Source organism: Amblyraja radiata, chromosome 18, assembly GCF_010909765.2.
Source record: "Amblyraja radiata isolate CabotCenter1 chromosome 18, sAmbRad1.1.pri, whole genome shotgun sequence".
NCBI lineage: Eukaryota > Metazoa > Chordata > Chondrichthyes > Rajiformes > Rajidae > Amblyraja > Amblyraja radiata.
In genome coordinates, this window is record NC_045973.1 from 26,728,967 (window position 1) to 26,747,366 (window position 18,400).

Genomic DNA, 18,400 nt, shown 5'->3' on the forward strand with positions numbered 1-18,400 from the left:
AGTAACATTAGCAAATTTGCAGATGACACAAAGCTGGGTGGCAGTGTGAACTGTGAGGAGGATGCTATGAGGATGCAGGGTGATTTGGACAGGTTGGGTGAGTTGGCAGATGCATGGCAGATGCTGTTTAATGTGGGTAAATGTGAGGTTATCCACTTTGGTGGCAAAAACATAGGCAGATTATCTGAATGGTGTCAAGTTGGGAAAAGGGGAAGTACAAAGAGATCTGGGGTCCTTGTTCATCAGTCACTGAAAGTAAGCATGCAGGTACAGCAGGCAGTGAAGAAAGCTAATGGCATGTTGGCCTTCATAACAAGAGGAGTTGAGTATAGGAGCAAAGAGGTCCTTCTGCAGTTCTATAATGAGACCACAACTGGAGTATTGTGTGCAGTTTTGGTCTCCAAATTTGAGGAATGCCATTCTTGCTATTGAGGGAGTGCAGCGTAGGTTCACGAGGTTAATTCCCGGGATGGCGGGACTGTCATACGTTGATACAATGGAGCGGCTGGGCTTGTATACTCTGGAATTTAGAAGGATGAGAGGGATTGTTATTGAAACATATAAGATTATTAAGGGATTGGACACGCTAGAGGAAGGAAACATGTTCCCGATGTTAGGGGAGTCCAGAACCAGGGGCCACAGTTTAAGAATAAGGGGTAGGCCATTTAGAACGGAGATGAGGAAAAACGTTTTCACCCAGAGAATTGTGAATCTGTGGAATTCTCTGCCGCAGAAGGCTGTGGAGGCCAATTCTCTGGATGCTTTCAAGAGAGAGTTAGATAGAGCTCTTAAAGATAGCGGAATCAGGGGATATGGTGAGAAGGCAGGAACGGGGCACTGAATATGGATGATCAGCCATGATCACAGTGAATGGCTCTGCTGGCTTGAAGGGCCGAATGGCCTACTCCTGCACCTATTGTCTAAATTAATGTTAGGACAGTTGTGCACCTACTCTAGTGCAGTCATGTTTAATGGTGCGGTGTTGTGCGTAGTACCTGCCGCCCAGTCACGCAGCACACGCCTACCTGCGGCCTCCTCAGATGCCAGGGCTGCTGCTGCTGTTGTTGCTGCCCTGGATTCCTCCTCTAGCACGGCCAGGCGGGCTGCTTTCTCAGCGGCAGCCGCCACTGCCAGCTCCTCAGGGGACAGCCCCAGCTCGCCCAGGGTCTCATGCCGACTGTCTGCCAGCAGCTCACGAGGGGGAAGGAGCTGTTCCTGCTGCAGGCTGACTGTGGGCTGTGCCTGCACAGCTGGGGCACTGGGCATCGGGACACCCTCTGCTGCTGTCTGAGGGGTTACTTCCATGTTTTCCGCTGCAGCTGATGAGTTCGGAGGCAGTATCTGTAGAGTGGTGTGGCCCACCGTCGCCACAGAACCCTGCACACCACTGTTAGACTGAGCTTCAGGCAACGGGACCGACTGTGGGGAGACAAAAATAAACGATCAGTGGTTTCTCTTAACCATCTCATTGTGACACTGAAGAACCAGATTTCATTTCAATTGTAAATTAATCCCAACACAAACTAGGATATTTGGCATTTCAATTAATACTCTCTCAAACTTCCACGGGTGTACGATAGAGAGCACAATGATCGGTTGCATCACGGCCTGGTTCGGTAACTCAAATGCCTAGGAATGAAGGAGACTACAGAGAGTGGTGGACACTGCCCGGTCCATCACAGGTACTGACCTCCTCACCATTGAAGGGATCTACAGGAGGCGCTGCCTCAAAATTACAGCCAGCATCATCAGAGACCCACACACCATGCTCTCATCTCGCTGCTACCATCGGGAAGAAGGTACAGGAGGCTGAAAAGTGACCTCCAGGTTCAAGAACAGCATCTTCCCTGCTACCATCAAGCTCTTCAACACTGCACAACACTAACCTCAGCAACTATGATCTTCTAAGGACTGTGTATTTGGTTGCACTGTAGACCAGTTTTGCACTATTATGATTACCTAGTATTATGGCTATTAATTTATAGTCCTATCGACTGTTATATATTTATCCATGTGTATGGGCCTGTTAAATTGCAGCAAAAATGTCATTGTTCCATTATTGGAACATAACAATCAAACATTTTTGACTCTCTAGATAAAGGATTTCAACTTTTTGCTCTTAATCATCTCATGGATTTTATTTTAATTGTAAATTAGTCACAACACACTTGTTAAAAGCATCAGGAAATATCCCCGAGGAAATAGAGCTGAAATCTCAAGTGCCTATTTGTCAGCTCCTCAAAACTGTACAGGAATTGAGGGGGCCGGGAATATTAGTGGTACCTAAGTTTTGGAGCACTGGTTCATGGAACCAATTGTGGAAGGAAGATAGGAAGATAAGAATGAAAATCATTCATATCAAAGAAAAGACAATAAAAAACATTTAGAAACAAGAAACTGTAGATGCTGATTAATGCTTCTACAGGACACAAAATGCTGGACTAACTCAGCGGGTGAGGCAGCTTCTCTCAAGATCATGCATAGGTGATGTTTCGGATTGAGAGCCTTTTTCAGACCCAAAGTGTCCCGACACATAACGTCACCTATCATCCAGAGATGCTGCCTGACCTGCTGAGCTACTCCAGCATTTTGTGTCCTTCCGTACAATTCATGCTTGTAATCAAAATCAGCACATTTAGTAATATAATCATGGTGGGAACATATATACAGACAACTAACACTGACTGATATGCGCTTCTGTTGATCTACCATGGTGATCGTGCTCCTGTGAAAGGCTAAATGGAGGGAGAGGTGGAATTCTAACATTTCAAACGTTTTTTAAGCCAGTATGTAGATAGTCCGAGATGGTTATGGGGCAGCAGTGGACTAGGGAATTTAGCCAGGCTAGTGGCTGAAGTGTCACGGGTAGAATATTTTGTAGATAGGGCTCAATGCAATTTTGGAAAGAGAGGATGGTCTGGGAATTAAAGTCTCAAATTGGGAGAAGACTGATTTTAATATCATTGAATATGGCATCAGTGAAACGGTGAAAGTTTAGGGACAACATTTTAACATAAGGGTGAAAGGTAAGGACAGCAAGTCTAAGGGATGCCCAAAGTCTTGTCACTAATTCCACCTTGCTGCCTTCTTCAGTTTAGTTCTGGTTGAGGGATTGTTTCTAAATTATCACATAATCGCACCTCCAATGTTAAATCCTTCTTTAGACCTTAGAGATACAGCGTGGAAACGGGCCCTTCAGCCCAGCGATCTCTGTACATTAGCACAATCCTACACACTAGGGACAATTTTACCAAGCCAATTAACCTACAAATCTGTACGTCTTTGGAGTGTGGCAGGATTCCGAAGCACCTGGAGAAAACCCATGCGGTCACAGGGAGAACGAGCAAACTCCGTAAAGACCACTCATAATCAGGATTGAACCCGGGCCTCTGGCGCTGTAAGGCAGCAACTCTACTGCTGCACAACTATGCCACTCTTCCTTCAATCCACTTGCTGAAAATTCTTATTTGTACCTCATTGATCACCAGAATGCCATTCTAGAGCATAACTCAGAGGCTTCCAACGTGGACTTTACTTCAATACTCCATTGTCTACATCCTAATGTAACCCACAAGGGTGTTTGCTGACCCAATCCTGAGCAATGCTCACTTTCATAGAACAGTAGAGCACAGGAACAGGCCCTTGAGTGCACAATGTGGAAACAAAGAACTGCAGATGTTGGTTTATACCAAAGATTGACACAAAGTGCTGGATTAATTCAGTAACTTCTTCAGAACCGACCCGAAACGTCACCCATCCATTTTTTCCAGAGATGTTGCCTGATCCACTGAGTTACTTTGTGTCTACCTTTGATCCAGAAAGTCTGTGTCAAACATGACACCAAGTTAAGCTAATCTCCTCACCTGCACATGGTCCATATCCCTCCATTCCCTGCATATCTATGTGCCTATCTAAAAGCATCTTAAACAGCACGATTGTATCTGCTTCCAATACCACCACTGGCAGTGCTTTCCAGGCACCCGCTGTGTAAAAGCCTCTATGTAAAAAAACTTGCTCTGCACATCTCCTTTACTTGGAGAACACGGTCATATATCTTATTTGAAGGCTGGTGCTGACAGTACAACATTGTCAAATAATGAAGTGCCAGGCTAGAATCAATTTCAGTCTCAAGAGATACAGCGTGGAAATAGGACATTTGGCCCACTGAGTCCACGCCGAATAATGTTCATCCATAAACTATGTGTAGGAAAGAACTGCAGATGCCATTCCTTCTCTCCAGAGATGCTGCCTGTCCCGCTGAGTTACTCCAGCATTTTGTGTGTATCACCCATTCACTAGTTCTATCCTGCACACTAGGGACAATTCACAGAAGCCAATTAATCTAGATGTCTTTGGAATGTGGGAGGAAACCAGAGCATCGGGCGAAAACCCACGCAGTCACAGATAAATCATGCAAACTCCGTACAGACAGCATCCGTAGTTGGGAGCGAACCCGGATCTCTGGCACTCTAAGACAGCAACTCTACTGTTGCGCTACGCCTAAATTAAATTATTTAATTAAAGAGTTTAAGCACTTTTCTTGTGCAGGATCACAGCTTTCCTACCTGTGTGGAGGGGCCAGGCACGGGTGTGGATTGCGTTACCGTGGTGACTGCGCCACTCTGAGCTGTGGAAGCAGTGGTTGCGGTGTTATTTGTTCCTGTTGTCGCAGTTTCACCGTGCACACTTTCAGGGAGGCCTTGTGCATTCAAGGCGGTAGGCTGGACTGCAAAATACAGAGAAGGGAAAATGTCGGAGATACAGAAAATTAGGTTAGACATGGCTTCAATGTTAAGATTTAATTTAGCACACTGCAGACCTGTAACAGAACATGGAACAGTACAGTACATGAACAGGTCCTTCTGCCCACCACGTCCATGCTTAACTAATCTCCTCTGCCTGCACTGGATCTATATCCCTCCATTCCCTGCTTATCCATGTCCCTGTCTAAAAGCCTCTAAAATGTCACTATTGTAATTGCCTCCACCTCTATCCCCGGCAGCACGTTCCAGTCACCCATTGCCCTCTATGATTAAAAAAAACTTGTCCCGCACATCTCATTTAAACCTTCCCCTTTTGGTTTATAGCTATGTCCTCTAATCTTTGTCATTTCTAACCTGAGAAAAGGTTTCCGACTATCTACTCTATCTATGCCTGTCATAATTTTATATACTTATATCAGGTCTCACTTCAACTTCCGGCATTCCAGGGAAAACAATCCAAGCTTGATTTTAATGATAACCATAGCATCACTTAATTGTTATGAAAGCCCTATTTGGTTCGGTAGTGTAGCTTAGGGAATGGAAATTTGTTGCCTTTACAGTTCAGGCAAATGCAGTTGACTCTCAACCACCCCCCTTCTCAGTTCCCATACGATACGATACAATTAGGAATGAAACATAAACAGCAGCATCCACACCAAGAGCAGGAATAAAGTCTCAGTCTGAAGAAGCGCCCCAACCCAAAATGTCACCTGTCCATTCCTTCTACAGATGCGGCCTGACCCGTTGAGTTATTCCAGCATTTTGTGCTATGCTCATCATTCCAGCATCTACAGTTTCTTGTGTCAGCAGAATAAATTGGCATGTTGTGCGCTGAATATGATATTTCTGTTTACAATTTACAGCAGACACAGTGTGGAGAATGGGGAAGTAAGATTGGGTGGGGGACATGAGGCACGAGGGAGATGCAAAGAGGTCCAATGTGATTTACACAAGTTTGGCAAGTGTGCAAATGCGGCATAATGTGGATAAATATGAGCAGATGCACTTTAGTAGGAAGAAAAGTCACATTATATGAATGGTGATTGATTGGTAGAATGGAAGGTGCAACCAGACTTGAGTGAACAAGTGCACCAGTCGTTGTAAAGAAGCAGGTCAGGTGGAGTTAGCAGACAGGAAGGCAAGTGATATATTGAACTACAGTAGCAAGATGCCTTGTGTAGCTGTACAGGGCGTTGATAAGATTCCATTTGGAATTACGTGTACAGTATATCTTTGGGCTCTTGATCTAAGGAGAGAACATTCTTGCAATGGAGGGAGTGTAATGGTGGTTTAGCAGATTAAAATTCTGCGAGGGCAGGGTCAACAGATGAGGTGGGAGTTATTGATTAGGCTTATGTGCACGGTAGTGTGGGGATCTCATAAAATTCTAACATAATGAAACAGACCAAATATTCCTTATGGCTGGAGAAGTGGAGGAAACAATCTCAAGATACAGGATAAGGCATTCGGGACAGAGCTCAGGAGAAATGTCTTCACCCAGATGGTGTTAGCCTTTGGAATTCTACAACAGAGAAGGCAGTGGAGGCCACGATTAATAATATTCTAGAAGGAGGTAGATATGTTTCTTAGTGCTAATGTGGTCAAGGGATTTGAGAATGCCGTACAGGGAATTGAAGTATGTCGGAAGGAACTGCACATGCCAGTTTAAACTGAAGATAGACACAAAATGCTGGAGTAATTCTGCGGGACAGGCAGCATTTCTGGAGATTCGTTCTCTCCAGAGATGCTGCCTGTCCTGCTGAGTTACTCCAGCATTTTGTGTCTATCTCAGTGAATTGAAATAGACAATCATTTACTGATTGGTGGGCCAGGGTCAAATTACCTATTCAACCCTAATTTCTGCAAAGCTTTCTCATAATTAAAAGTAAAAGGAATCAAACTTCATAATTTGGCCTCTCATTGGATAATTAATCGCCCTAAATACACGTCATTAAAAACCTACATGCAACGAATAAACACGAGGTAAGTAATAAACCTGAAGTCATAAGGAAACCATTTAACAATCAGCCTGTTGCACCATTCAGTTAAATGGAGACCGAGCTAAATACTACTATTGTTCATCGTAACGTGATGAACAATTGTATTTCCCCCCAGAAAAAAGAACAAAGTGCTGGAGTAACTCAATGAGTCAGGCTGAGTCTCTGGAGAACATGGATAGGTGACGTTTCGGGTTGGGGCATCTTCTTCAGATACGAAACAGCGTTTATCCAAATCCCCCAGAGATACCCGATCCGCTGAGTTACTCAAGTACTTTGTGTCTTATTTTGAAAACCAGCATCTGCAATTCTGTGTCTCCTCGCGACCTGACTTGACTTTGACTCTTGAAATTTGCTGTTGCCTTGTTAAAGGGTTAAATAATCTACCTGAGAGACCATGGTCGGCCAAATAGCTTGACCCTGTGCTCTGTGATCCAACGAACGTGACAGAGCTAGCATCTGGTTCCTTGTGTCTGGTATTAGTCCCAACACCCTGATTCCTTGAGTGCACTCACCCTGATTTGCCGCAATGTTTGCTGTGGTGGTTGTAGACGTATTGGTGGTATTAGTGTCCATGGTCTCATGTGGAGGATTCGAACACCTAACTGGTGCTTCTATCAGCTTGAGCTGCTGGGTCTGAGTCTCTGACGTTACGGTGGAAGGCCGAGAGGCTGTGATCAAAGTGGATCCCGAGTTCACGAGCTGCTGGGCCTGCTGTGTCACCACGCCACTGGGAGCAGCCACGATTGTCACCCTGTTCGGCTCAGAAGCAGGCTGGAAGAATTTCAGACAAAGGTGAGAGATGGGCAAATAAAGACAATATCTCACAAAGACTATTTTTTAATTTTAGAAATACAGCATGGAAAAAGACCCTTCTGCCCACCAAGTCCACGCCGGCCATCTATCACCGTTCACACTAGTTCTATGTTATCCCACTTTCTCATCCACTCCCTGCACACTAGTGGCAATTTACAGAGGCCTATTAACTTACATATCCGTATGTCTTCGGGAAGTGGGGAAGAAACTGAAGCAACTGGAGGACACCCACAGGGAGAACGTGCAAACTCCACAGAGCACCCGAGGTCAGAATTGAACCCGGGTCTATGGAGCTGTGACGCAGCATCTCTAACTGTTTAGTCACTGCACTTCAACTATTTTAACCCAATAGGAGAAACTGAGAAGTGACTTTACTTAATAGGCTTGATAAATGGCTAGGTTTTTTTTTTACACGTACCAATGTATACATCATACTATACATAATATAATCAAGTCAATAGGTAGAGTAAAGGGGAAGATACAGAGTGCAGAATATAGTTCTCAGCACTGCCGCGCACCCGTTTTAGAGATGTAGGTGCTTTTGGACTAAAAGAAAATGCATTGCATGCAATGATATGAAATGCAAATATCAGACTGTGGGCTCAGCTATCTACTCTGTTATGGCTGGCTATTCACTCGGAATGAAAACAAGCAAGTGCACCTGATAAACCTGCAGATATGGATAAATGCAGGAACAGAACTGGGCTCAACTGAAACACAATCAAAAAGCCTATCATTAAATTATCCCTGAACCATGCAGGGCCACATGTAAGTGCGCAAACACACAATAACATGCACAGTATATAATGCTGAAATGTGACCAACAATTTTTTGAGAATGTCACAAAAAGGGGTTATGATGTTGTTTTTTTTGTTGCTTTATTTGGGGGGGGGGGGGGGGGATGAAAGAGGGGAAAAGAATGAAATGCAAAAGGAATTGGAAACCAATGTTCAGTTTATAATGTCAATAGCTTGTGGACAAGCAGATTAATCCTTCTCTGGAATGACCATAGCTGGTGTACCTGCGATTCTGGGCCTCATTACATACTGAGATGGGGAGAAATGTCTGCTGGCAGGGAAGATGGCAGATCAAGCCTGCATCTTCTGGCTCCACATTCAAGTTAGTATATTATTATAACCAAGCTTCGTTGGTTGCACTGTAACAGTTTGTCAGGATGAGTGAGTGCAGAAATAAGTGGTCCAATGCTCGTTCTTGCCACCACTTTGCTTAACATTTATTTCACGCTTTGTTGATTCTATTTCTATGTTACTTGTCGTGCCACTAAGGTAGTTGATATTTCTGGTATTTAATCAATAAAACTCATTGAACTGGGGGATTTGAACACTTAAAACAGCCAGACCAACATCTAGGGTGCAGAGTTTATTTCAATTACTTTACATTTAAGTGGGTTTCGGAGGCTTTTAGATAGGCAAATGGATATGCAGGCAATGAGGTATATGGATCACATGCAAGCAGCGGAGATTAGTGTAACTTGGCATCGTGTTCGGCACAGACATTGTGGGCCGAAGGGCCTGTTCCTGTGCTGTACTATTCTTATAAAGTTTTATGACTCCAGGAATATGTTGCTGGTAAAATCCAACTTTCGATTCACAGTCCAAATTAAAACAAGGTTTTTTCAATTAAAAAATGGTATTGTCTAATCTCCTGTGAGGTTTGGGGAGGTTGATATATTCCACACTTTGTAGTTTCTGCAGGTGTTCTCCGCATCAGAACATCCAGCCTTACATGAATCTCCAACTGGATTATGGATTCATTTGGAAAATGAATTAATGCTGTAGCTCAGAACAAAATGGGATGTGATGGGATGAGAGTGTAGAATGCAGTGAAACAGCTCTGGTTACGTTCCTACCTGAAGAGCAATGATGGGAGCTGTGGAGGTGGCTCCAGTTACGGCAGTGAGTTTCTGAGAGGTATTGGAGGATACACCGATTACCTGCCCGGCAAGGTTGGTGATGGTGCCAAGGGTTGCCATGGAAGTGTTGAGGGTGGGCAATACAGTAGACACTCCTGCTAGTGTGGTGCCCATTGTCCCCAATGTATTGACATCTAAGAAACAAGTTAAAAATCAGTCAATAGAAATAACATAAGGACAAGTTACAATCAATTCTAATCCTAAATAAAAATATTGCATTCAAATCAAAGTGCCCCAAGACCCTTTAAAAATATTTGTCGATTTTCCCCCCCCCGTAAGTTTTGGTCAACCTCCATTTTGTTCATCTGGCTGGACACCTGAACCAATAGGAACAAACTCATGTTCTGTGACAATGTGGACCCTGTACCAAGCCTTTTGGTGGGATCAGGCTGGTCCCAGATCTCCTGGCTATCTACTATTTCTCCCTGGTAGACATCATATATTTACACAAAGTTATTTGTCAGTGCATGATAACTCAACCTTGCCCCTTGTCACTTTTTTCCCCAATGTCAGATATGTTTGAGTAGGTTGTCTAATAATCTTGCAAACCTCTTGCTACCATCCACTGGCCCATGTTTGCAGAGACAACTTCAATACCACCTGGAATCCAGCAAGCAAGTCAAACATGAGATCTTAATCTCATGAGGGTAGATCTGATACAAGTCAAGAATCAAGAGTCAAAAGTATTTTATTATTATATGACCCAAAACGGAACAATTAAATTCTTACTTGCAGCAGCACAACAGGTATGTAAACATAGTACTCTGTAAACACCAGAACAAACATATGGGTGATACGGGTGAAGTAGGCCACCTTTGCAAACCATCTTGGGGGATCCCATACTTCACATTCAATCAAATTAATTCTCAAATTGCCTTCTCTCCATGAGCATTCTCAATTACATGTCTGGGGTCTCAATGGTTTTAAATGGTGTCAATAGATAGCTCAACAAAATTTGGGTAGGTTAGGATTTTATACCTTGGAGTGAAGGAGGCTGAGGGGGGAGACGTGTATAAAATCATGGAAGGACTAGATAGGGTGATTTTTTTCCTAGGATAGGGAAATCATGAACCAGAGGGCATAGAGTGAGGAAGGTGAGATTGGAAATATTTAATAGGAACCAAAGGGACAACCTTTTCCACAGAGGGTGGTAGATATATGGAACGAGCTGCCGGAGAAAGTAGTAGTGGTAGGTGCAATAACAACATTTAAAAAACACTTGGATAGGTATATGTAGAGGAAAGATTTAGAGGGTTACAGGCCAAATAAGGGCAAATGAAACTCGCATATATGGGGAAAGGAACAGCAGATGCTGGTTTACACAAAAGGACACAAATTGCTGGAGTCACGCAGTAACTCTAGAGAACATGGATAGGTGCCGTTTCGAGTCAGGACTCTTCTTCAGACCGATTCCGTCAGAAGGAAGGTCCCGACCTGAAATGTCACCTCTCCATGTTTTCCAGAGATGCCATGTGTCCTCTTGAGTAACTGTAGCACTTTGTGTCCTTAAGCGTAGATGGGGCATCTTTGTCGGCATGGATGAGTTGGGCCGAAGAACCTGTTTCTGTACCGTATAACTCTTGTCCAAACAAAGCATGCATTCCAGAAGTACATACCAGTGGTGCCTTTCACTACCAAAGTGGTGAGTGCCGGTTTGGTGGTAGACACGGTTACTGGGGTGATCAACCTGACTCCACTCATCGGCGTCCCAGAGATTGTGCGTAGTATAGTGCCAGGCTGTCCTGCCGCACCCTTCAGCAACACCTGCCCAGCGTGGAGGGTGGGTTCACATGAGAATGGGGAGAGGAAGGGAAGATCAGAAACAAGATGTTAAAGTGTAATTACTTAAACACAAATTTCATTTCTTACCAAAAGGATGGTTATGATTTGAAATTGCCCCCACTTAGGTTAAATTATAAACAACAGAGATACAACACGGTGACCCACCGAGTCAGCGCCGACCATCGATCACCCATCCACATTAGTTCTATGTTATTCCACTTTCGCATCCACTCCCTGCACACTGAGGGCAATTTACAAAGGCCAATTATAAGTCTTTGGGGTGCTCCGGTTTCCTCTCACATCCCAAAGACGTGCATCCTGTAAGTCTGTGTCCTAGATGGCTGCCGTGAAGAGAGAGTGGACGCTGGCGCGCTTTGGCTGCCGCTGCTCTCTCTTCACATTGTGTTTTTGATTTTCTGTTTTTGGATTGAATTATGTTTTTAATTTGTGTCTCTGTGATGTCTTTATTACTTATTTTATTCCGATTATATGTTTTTATTCCGATTATCTATGTAAGGTGTCCTTGAGATGTCTGAAAGGCGCCCATTAAATAAAATTTATTATTATTATTATTATGTTTGTAGGTTAATTGGCCTCTGTAAATTGCTTCAAGTATTTAGCATGTGGATGCAAAAGTAGGGTAACATAGAACTAGTGTGTGAATGGTCGGCATGAACTCGATGAGCAGAAGGTCCTGTTTCCATTCTTTATCCCTAAAATCTCACATCCGTCCATCTTGAGTGTCCGTCCGTCCCGATGTCAGAGTTTCAAGCATCCCGACGAGAGGGCCTGTACATCTGGCTATCCGTAGCGGAGACTGTGGAGGGTTCATGGCCCCGACCACGGATGAACAAAGGAGGAGGACTGACAAAGTTATTGCCTTCCACCACATTGAAGAATGTTGATTCCACTGTGGTGGATGTTCATTGTGTATTGTGCTTTTTTTGTTTGTATGGCTGCATGGTAAGTCAAATTCCGCTGTATGGTGCATGTGGCAATAAATGTGACCTTGAACTTGAAATCTAAAGTAAATAATTATTCACAGCAGCAAGTAAGCAATGCTAACCTGGGTCAGTCCTTGTCCTTGCAGTTTAGGCACAGCAGTGATGAATTTTGTTGGTGTCCCTGTTCCAGACGTCATTACTTTCGTGGTGATGATTGTAATTGGTGATTTTATGCCAGCAGTCCCTGTGACACCTTAAAATTAGGAAGAAGAGCAGTAACATTAAAATTACTAATTGCACCCTAAGACTTGAACTTCTCTGTTACTTGATAAACTAATTCATTTCATTTTAGTGCTGGAAGAACTCAGATTTGGGGTTAAACATCTGTGAAGGCAAGGGATAGATGACATTTCAGGCTAAAACCTGCACTAGGACTGAGAGTGTAGAGGGAATATAGTCATTATATGAGTGAAAGGGAGAGATGAGACAGAATATGGTAGGTGATGTGGAACTAGATCTGGGGGAGGGATGGAGGAGTTAAATTTAGTTTATTGTCACGTGTACGGAGGTACAATGAAAAGCTTTTTGTTGTGTGCTATCCAGTCAGCGAAAAGACTATACATGATTACAATCGAGCCATCCACAGTGTACAGATACAGGATAAAGGGAATAATGTATAGTGCAAGATAAAGTCCAGTAAATTCCAAGGGTCACCAATGAGATAGATGCTTGGACAGATCCATGGATAGGAAAAGTTTAGAGGGATATGGGCCAGATGCAGGCAAAAGGGACTAAACATAGAAAATGGACTAGCTCAGACAGCATGGGTGAGTTGGGCCGAAGGGCCAGCTTTCAAGCTGTATAGTTCTATGACAATATGATTTCTGGCATTTTCCAATGACTGATGAAATATTAGCCAGTGTATACTTTCCTGCTTTCTGTCTCCTGCCTTCCTTGACTGGTGGTGTGACATTTATATATTTATAATCCTCTGGATCTTCTGCAGAATACAGGGAATTTGGGCAGATGACAGTAAAAACCATGCACCATTCCCTCAGATGCTAGGAGATAAGCTATCAGGTCCAGGAAACAAGACACAAAGTGCTGGAGTAACTCAGAGGGTCAGGCAGCACTTCTGGAGAACATGGACAGGTTACGTTTCGGTTTGGGATCCAGACTCTTTTCAGACAGTCTGATACAGATACATCTACATTAAAATAGAGCAGCAGTCATCACTTTTCCATACCTGTAGTGCTGGGCTGTGATATAAGTGCAGACATTGGGATAGTTTTGAGAATGGTGGTGGCTGGTTTTGAAGAGGCAGGCGACATGTTACCAAGGCTCATGAGCGTCTGCTTTAGGCCCACATTACCCGCTTGGGAGGTGGTGATGATGGTGGCAGGCTTCCCATCTGCAGACGTAACGAGCTTTAAAATGGTTGCCCCTGGAGGCAGTTGACCTTTGGTCTGTTGAATTGAAAAAAAGGTACAAACAGACCATCTGCTAGTCAGCTACACGAGGATGAATTCATCATGATAAAGCAATTTGTAGGCTGGTCCCGTAAAGTTGGCATCACAAATCCATATGACAGAATTGCCAGAACAGTAACAACAGATGGTCATTCTATAACAAACTGAATTAGTGAAGATCTTGTAACTGGCCGGAAAATTATGCAAATTACAATTTTAAACGTGACATATAGATTTTAATATAAAGCAGCAAACATAAATATATTTTTAAAAGACACAAAGTGTTGGAGTAACTCAGTGGGTCAGGCAGTATCGCTGGAGAAAACGGATGGATGACATTTCAGGTTGGGACATTTCTTGTGTATCTTCTTAGATATATTGGTTTTAATCAAAGCAGAAAGAAGGGATATTAAATACACTACACCTAAGGCCTCCACGCTGGTTTTTGAGGGACTCCCATCTTATATTACTAAAAGTCTGTTCTTGACCGGTTTTGGCCATCTGTGCTGCGATTTCCGAGAGAACGCCGCCACCTACGGCCGTCATTTTTGGCCACCTCGCTCAGAGCCCCCCTCCGCCGTATGTGTGCCGAGGATTTTTCCCGTTGATGAGAAATGCCAGAGATATTAATGATTTTACAAAATTCCCCATTCTCTCTGCTGCCCCTGCTGGCGGCAGGGGGGAGGGACTATAAAACCAGGAAGTGGTGTGCCTCAATCAGTGTCTGCAAGCTGGAGGAAGGCAGAGGGTCACATTTCTCTGAGCTGTGAATAACACTGAACACATGTCAACTCAAATGTAAGTGTCCTTAGTGGTTCTAAAACGCTTGCAGAATGTGTCTATTGGTTCTAAAATGTTTGCAAAAAGTGTTTATTGGTTCTAAAATGTTTGCAAAAAGTGTCTCTTTTGGTTCTACAATGCTTGCAGAATGTGTCTTTTTTGGTTCTAAAATGTTTTTTAGGTTCTCCCCCTCCTTTCCTCTCCCCCCCCCTCTCCTCTCCCCCCCCTCCCCTCCCCCACCATTCCTCCCCTAAACCCCCTCCCCTCCACACCCCTACTATATAATATCAAGGGTGGTAATCAGCGTGAGTGCGGGGGGGGGGGAGATAGTTAGTGTGTGTGACGCTGCATGCCGCCTCCCCCCCCACAACCGCACGTTGGGGGAACATACCCAACGGGTCTGCACTTGGTCTAGTAGGAATTGTAAATGTACTGACCAAAATTTAAGATGGTCAAGTAGTCTTAAAAGTTATTATGTTTCAAGGACAGTGCTGTGCTGGACACTCCACATTTGTTTTGATGGATTGATTGATTGAAAGATACAGCATGGAATCAGGCCATTTGGCCCACAGAGTCCACGCCGACCATCGATCACCTGTTCATACTAGTTCCATGTTATTCCACTTTCTCATCCACTCCCTACACACAAGGATGATTTACAGAGGCCAGTTAACCTGCAAACTCACTCGTCTTTGCGATGGGGAGGAATTCAGAGCATCCAGAGGAAACCCACATGGTCACAAGGAGAACGTGGAAACATAACACAGAGACATCACAGAGGCAATGGACAGGTAACGTTTCAGGACTGAAGGATCCCGGCCCAAAACACCACGTCCATTCCTGCCACAGATGCTGCCAGACCTGCTGAGTTCCACCAGCACTTTGTGTTTTGTTTAATATTGACGGCCAAATGAAGTTAACAGAAAGAACATCTTTGGAGCCATGGGGTTGGAATTATTCAAATTAGGATTTTAAGGGACATTAAAAAAAGATAACTTTCATCATGTTATAAACATGTAAAGTTAGCCAACAGGAAAACACCACCGATCCATAAATTATCCCATGATGCACACAGGTCACCTCACTTTCTACCATTAATTACATGTCCTCTTTTCTAGTGAAGACATTTCAGGGAAGAGCATGGAGAAACAGACCGATTGTGGATTGAGGCAGGGAAATTTGCCAACCTGGAAGATCTGTGTAAGTGGCCCGGAGGAGCCTGTGCCTGAGATGGTAGCCTGTTGTCCTGGTTTAGCTTGCAGCGTGAGCATTTTGCCCAGGTTGGAAATCTATGAGAGAACAGAAGTGTACTATTAAAGTAAAGCCTTGGGAGAAGCATTACAATACTTTCACTAATCAAGAGAAAACACACACAGTTACATACCTCTCTGAATCATCAAACTTTGTTATATCTGTTCTTAATTAAGAATGCAAACAGTTCTTCTCCCCTTAACCTTCCTTTGATGGGCTGGGTAAATTGTTAAGACTTGTATTTAACATTAACCTTTTGCATTCACTTCACATTGCCCCAAAGTGCTTCATAGAAGCGTACCACACAGGTATAGGCCCTTCGGCCCACAACGTGCGTACCGAAATTCTTCACTGATATTGACACAAAATTAAATAATTTTTCATTGTAGTCACTACCGTTAGTGGAAAACAAAGCAGCCAATTTGCTGATTGTTCGTTTCCACGTTAGGCAGCTTTATCATCAAATGACCCATAGAGGGAGCAGCAAAGAACTAAAATGCAACATCAATGTTATCCCTATAGCATATTAGAGTCATAGTCATATAACACGGAAACAGGCCCTTCAGCCCAACTCGTCCATGCCGATCAAGATGCCTCATCTAAGCCAATCTTATTTTCCCGTGTTTGGCCCATATCCCTGTAAACCTTTCCGATCCATGTGCCTGCCTTAAAAATGATGTTAGTTTAGTTATTATTCAGAATTCAAACAGTAAGATGAATGCTGATTCATTAAAGCTGCAAATGTGGCAAGATTTTCTTAATGCTCCAAACTGCTACATGCCTTCCCAACCATCCAATGTAGCTACGTTTAGTATTTTACATGGACTTCAAAGATTACTGGCTAAATAAAGATGTGGTTCAACACTAGCAACTTTCTTTCATTCAACAATATTGAATGCCTGGGCAAGATGCCAGAGCTTTACTGGCAAATAAAGCCTGGGCAAGAAATCAACAGCTTCACAAGTGGAAAGTGACAGGAAGCAAAAACTACACCAATCAGAAAATGCAAGATTATGTGTTTGCAAGGATGATTTAAATTTAGGATATAAGACAGTGTTAAGGGGAGTCTCAATGATCCGCAACAACATTGATACAAGCATGACATTGATTTTTTAAAAAGGCCCAAAATGCCGGAGTAACGCAGCGGGTCAGGTAGTATCATGGCTAGGTGACATTTTGGGTTGGGATTCTTTTTCAAACTGATTGTAGTGTGGGGGGAGCTAGAAGAGAGGCAGGACAAAGCCTGGCAAGTGATAGTTGGGTGAAGGTTAGGGGGGGGGGGGGGGGTTGATTAGCAGATAGAGTCAAACAGCACCTTCGGCACAACTTGTCCATGCTGACCAAGATATCCCACCAACTCCAATCCCACCTGCCCACGTTTGGCCCATATCACACAAAACCTCTCCTATCCAGCTACCTGTCCAAAAGGGCGGACAAAGACTAGAGATGAAAAGGAGACAAAAAAAGTGTAAGAGAGGAGAGCAGGGTAGGGGAGATATATATATATTTTAAACGGTTTTTGAAAACTTTAATCAGCCACAACAAAGAGTCACAATTTGAAACTAAAAATGCAAGCTTACTTGATCTTTATTCTGATAATCGGTCAGTAATTGTAAGCTCATCCAGTTTAGTTCAGCTATAGCCTAGAAACAGGCTATTCAGCCCACCGAGTCCGCACATTAGTTCTATGTAATTCCAGTTTCGCATCCAATACACTAGGGTCAATCTTACAGAAGCCAATTAATCTGCAAACCTGTATGTCTTTGGAATGTGGGAGGAAACTGGAACACCCTGAGAAAAACCCAAGCCATCACAGGGAGAACGTGCAAACTCCGTACAGACAGCACCCGTAATCGGGATTAAACCAGGGCCTCTGGTGCCGTGAAGCAGCGGCTCTACTGCTGCGCCATAGTGCCGCTCACAAGAGCTGCTATCTTTACCAGTGTGCTTCCTCCTGCCATGGAGATGGGGCTCTTCACCAACGTGATGGTTTTAGTGACACCTCCCACCATAGTGGTCACCACCTGTGCTTGCTGGGTCACAGTGACTGTTCCTGACTTGTGCACTGTAATAATGGGTCTAGCCGGAGCCGTGGTGGTGGCAACATGCGTTGGAGTCACTAACTGAGCAGCTGCAGTCTTCAACATTGAGGTTGCCGGTGCGTTGACCTGCAAAGCAAATAGATTCATATCAGCACAAGCGAAAGGCCTTCCAGGAAACAAAAATAAATCGCTTCTTTGGACATTTGTGCAACGATGCTCAAAGGAATGTAGAGCCTTTAATATTTTTAGGTTGCAGTATTAAAAATAAACTGATGGCTTGTCACAATGGTTGCCTTGTCTATCTAGTTAGACTTGTGAGTCTGAAGAAGGATCCCGACCTGAAACATCACCCATCCTTTTTTGCCAGAGATGCTGACCGACATGCTGAGTTACTCCAGCACTGTGCCTATCTTTCATATAAAGTAGTACCTGCAGTTTCCTGTTTCTACACCTAGTCTATGTTTAGTTTTGGCAATGTAAAGATAATCATATAGCTTTATGTTTGCACTATAATGTTTGGAATGAAGCGGTATGGAAGACTCCATACTTTAAAGATCATTGATACAGTGCTCAGCCATGCTCTAAATACAGTCCCTAATCTTCACCCAAAAACTGGAGGTATA

The 18,400-nt window shown here is 43.7% G+C and overlaps 1 protein-coding gene across 2 annotated transcripts in view; it reads right to left on the bottom strand.

Annotated features, from left to right (window-relative positions):
* LOC116983283 (host cell factor 1-like) overlaps positions 1-18,400 on the bottom strand; it is a 64,292-nt gene that overhangs the window by 19,191 nt on the left and 26,701 nt on the right. The window contains exons 11-19 of one of the 2 annotated variants that reach the window (XM_033036970.1): positions 17,676-17,903; positions 15,672-15,773; positions 13,482-13,701; positions 12,358-12,488; positions 11,126-11,273; positions 9,531-9,643; positions 7,276-7,534; positions 4,566-4,726; positions 1,026-1,419 (exon numbers count right to left, since the gene is read on the bottom strand). In XM_033036970.1, coding sequence (XP_032892861.1) covers positions 1,026-1,419; positions 4,566-4,726; positions 7,276-7,534; positions 9,531-9,643; positions 11,126-11,273; positions 12,358-12,488; positions 13,482-13,701; positions 15,672-15,773; positions 17,676-17,903 — 1,756 coding nt within the window. Of the gene's footprint in view, positions 1-1,025; positions 1,420-4,565; positions 4,727-7,275; positions 7,535-9,446; positions 9,644-11,125; positions 11,274-12,357; positions 12,489-13,481; positions 13,702-15,671; positions 15,774-17,675; positions 17,904-18,400 lie in introns of both variants that reach the window. The other variant, XM_033036969.1, reaches the window with a different exon arrangement.